The sequence below is a fragment of the Echinops telfairi genome, unplaced genomic scaffold (assembly GCF_000313985.2).
Source record: "Echinops telfairi isolate 266 unplaced genomic scaffold, ASM31398v2 ScPeMD7_7421;HRSCAF=8459, whole genome shotgun sequence".
NCBI classification, from domain to species: domain Eukaryota; kingdom Metazoa; phylum Chordata; class Mammalia; order Afrosoricida; family Tenrecidae; genus Echinops; species Echinops telfairi.
The window spans coordinates 12,399,416-12,403,075 of record NW_022111321.1 but is presented as its reverse complement, the minus strand read 5'-3'; the positions used below and the strand labels follow the sequence as shown (position 1 = coordinate 12,403,075).

The 3,660-nt window shown below is 34.3% G+C and overlaps 1 protein-coding gene across 1 annotated transcript in view; it reads right to left on the bottom strand.

Moving 5' to 3' along the window:
- The window catches only part of DYNC2H1 (dynein cytoplasmic 2 heavy chain 1), a 298,686-nt gene that overhangs the window by 280,325 nt on the left and 14,701 nt on the right, over positions 1-3,660 (bottom strand). Inside the window, exons 7-10 of the mRNA XM_030887685.2 lie at positions 1,414-1,548; positions 1,191-1,304; positions 998-1,109; positions 388-512 (exon numbers count right to left, since the gene is read on the bottom strand). Of these exons, the coding sequence (XP_030743545.1) occupies positions 388-512; positions 998-1,109; positions 1,191-1,304; positions 1,414-1,548 (486 nt within the window). The remainder of the gene's footprint in view (positions 1-387; positions 513-997; positions 1,110-1,190; positions 1,305-1,413; positions 1,549-3,660) is intronic.

The following is a 3,660-nucleotide window of genomic DNA, read 5'->3' as shown; positions in this document are numbered from 1 at the left end:
CTACCATTCTTCCTTTCAACCTGAAGTAATTTAGCTACACAAATATGCCTGCAAATAGATTTTGCAGCTATCAACATTTTTAAATGATATATTTTCAAAGGATTTTTTTAATACAGTATAAAGATGTTTCCATTCTGAATAAAAATGTTTAAGTAGACATGAGGAATGCTAAGTGATTTGACGATTATCTCTACACAAGAATGAAGCCAAATCATTAGAACTTCCTCAGCACATTTTTTCAGATGTTTGCATTTACATTGAAAATCACATGGGTTTGCTGGGAAAAACTAATATTTTTAATGTTCTCACTACAGTTCTAGAGTGCCTTTCAAGGTCATAATTGATCCCATCTTAAAATTAGCATTCAAATTTTATTAAAACCTGTACCTTCAGCTCCAACTGGCGGACCCAAACTATATTGTTGACAACTTCTGACAAATTTTTCCCAGAAAGAGGTCCAGATGTATCACCAGGAATTCCTCGGCACCGATTCTCAAAGTCTATTCGAAAATCTATAATATTTATTTCAAATAAGATGATTATATACATTAAGCAAACGTTTCCTAAGTGTCTTACATAAATCAAGCCTACATAAAATGTTGCAGATAGAAAATTGGTTGAGTCAAACCCTCAAGGATCTTGTCATGTATCAAGTGAAAAAGAGAAGGGAAACAAGATGTTAGTACAATAATATCTTTTATAGAAAAACAGCCATGTTTTCACACAAACACCATACAATATACGGTATTTACCAAAAATGCAATCTCCTCCATCACTACCTATTCAAACTAAGTGTTCTATGTGTGTGTGCACATTATTTCTGTATGAGCACACTTTTTGTGCATGCATTATTTACTTGGCAGTTACACAGAAAAATATGGCAGTTAACTACTTTTCAGCATCTACATGTCAGAATATGTGGCTTTAATTTCCCGACATACAATAAGAAATAAGTAAACTGCTATAGTAAGCACTATAATCTCCAGTAAATGCTTACCTTTAACAGAGTCCACAAGTCTTGCCAGTAAAGTTTCTCTTTCTAACATTAATTCTTTGCTTATAGTTGGACGCTTCACCAACTCTTTATATTTCAGAAATGTTTGAAGAAGCTAAGAGAAAATAAACAAGTGTAGGTTCACTGCAAATATTCAACTTAGTAATACATACAGAGCTTAAGGGAATTAGTTTACCTGCTGTGGGCTGTCTTGAATTTCTGAAATATAATTTCTCAACTTTCCTGCTACTTTTTGTTCTGCGGGTGCAATGATTTTTTCATATTGAGAGACTGCAGCTTTCCACAAAGGCTAAAACAAATTGACAACCATTGACTTTACTATGCTTGAATGTATCATTTGTAAAAGTAATAGCACAAACAGGAAATCATATGAATATGTTAACACATAGATACCTAACCTCGGTATACGGATTATATTGCACAGGATTCAGACCAGTAAAAGGCTCAAACACTCGAGCCAGGCCTATGATTTTCTCTTCACCGGCAGGTAAAAAATAAAGAAGTTTCTCATTAATTGTTCGAACAGCCAGGATCTAAAACATAAAATAATAAAACAACAAATTATATTTAAAAATCGGGGGGAAAAAACTGCAGAAAAAAGCAGACCTAGAAGTCTAGTCATAGGCAATAATTCAGCATTCTATTCATTAATAATCATATGATCATCATACAACAATGTACTCAATCTGATGAAAATTATAAAATCTAATTATTTTTTTTAATCTAATTATTTTAAAACTATGTTTAAACTTGTTTTAAAGTCTATCTTCCCTAATATAGTAAAAATATCTTTTAATTATTATACATAGGATAGCACTTCTAATAATTGAGTTATATATTAACAGCCCTACTATACATAATTTACAAGGAATTGGAAAACAAATATTATCGTACTTAAAATTCCACCAACAATCAGAAAAGTCTAGTAAAAATTCTATAACCTTCCGTCTGAGTTGGAAATAGCTATAGAAAGTTATGACTTTATTTTGCTCACACTAAATACAATTGAAAAAACAAAGTTCACATTAAGTAAGTCAACCTACTGAAAACACCTAAAAACACTAGTAACTGATCTGTGTAACAGTCAGCACTTCCACAACCAGGTCATTGTCGCTAAGTATCATTTCCCACTATTAAACACCAGGTACCAGGACTGAAAATGTACCTCAAAGGAGTATTACTCTCATGTCAAAGTGACGTAACAGCTAACTCTATGGGGCCTTCACTGCCCAAAGAGGGAACAATTTGAAAATAATGGTAACAGTAATTAACAAAAACAGAAAATATCCATGAGTTCATAATATAGTTATAATAATTTATTTGTTAATTAAGGAACTGACTGTAACATTAACTCATGGTTCTGAAAATTGATAGCTAAAGGAACCAATTGTCTATACTGCCATTCCTGTATGAGTTTTATTTCAGGTAACTCCAAAGTTGATGAGGAAAAGTTATTCTGTGTGGAAAAATCATTACTAATAAATGCAGAAAGAATGACAGAATTAGAAAACTCTATTTCTGCAACCCATTGTGAACCTCAGCCAGCTCTAGTGGCACCACAGGTAGGTGAAGCTCTGGGCCACTAAACCCAGCCATTCTCTGAAGTTATCTGCTTCTGCAAAGTTACAACCTCAGAAACTCTATGGAGCAGTTCTTCTTAGTCCTGTAGGGTCACTGTGGGACCTGAAGGCAATGAGTTTGGTTTTTTGGTTTGGGATCATCAATGGTTGAGGGAAACATTGTAATGAAGTAGGATGGATCATAGCAAAAATTTTCTTATGTTTGAAATATATCATGTAGTTGAATACATATTCCAAACTCACTGCTATTGAGGCCATTGTTACTCATAGTGACCCTACAGGACAGAGTAGAACTGACCCTTTGGATTTCTGAAACTGGAAGTGGACACCTTTATCTCTCTATCATAGAGCGAATGGTGGGTTCGAACTGCTGACCTTGAAAGCATATATTGTGGATTGGTTTTATAAATATTTCAGAAAAAAAGGTGGGACAGAGAAGGGCAGGCAGAGAAGGAGCAATAACTGAAAAAATACCCATGGCTATTAAAAAAAGAATACATAGGCATCCATTACACTATGTTACTTTGGGACATGCTTGAAATTTTCCATAGTCCCTTCTAACTAAATATTGAAAGTCTACATTGAAACACTTTAAGTAGATGAAGCAGTTGTTTCAAGTACATCTAAAACACACACATACACACACACACACACAGTGACCATCAAGGCAACTCTAACTAATAGTGACCCATTTGTAAAAGAACAGAAGTACACTTGGAGGGTTGTCAATGGCTGATTTGGGGGAAGTAGCTAGCCAGGCCGTCTTGAAGCACTTCCAGATAGACTCAAACTTCCAACCTTTCAGTTAGCAGCTAAATGCATTAACTGCTTGAACCAACCAGGGATTTCTAATTAGCAGCTAAATGCATTAACTACTTGAACCAACCAGGGATTTCCAATTAGCAAATCCTAAATACTATCCTGCCTTAAAAACAATTTCAGGATTTAAAAAAAAAAAATTAGAGTTTCCACACTATCATTTCATAGCAAAGAATGAAATAGAAGTTTACAACTTACAACCTAACGAACATCACACACCAAAGTAAAGGGGGGCAGCAAGGAGCC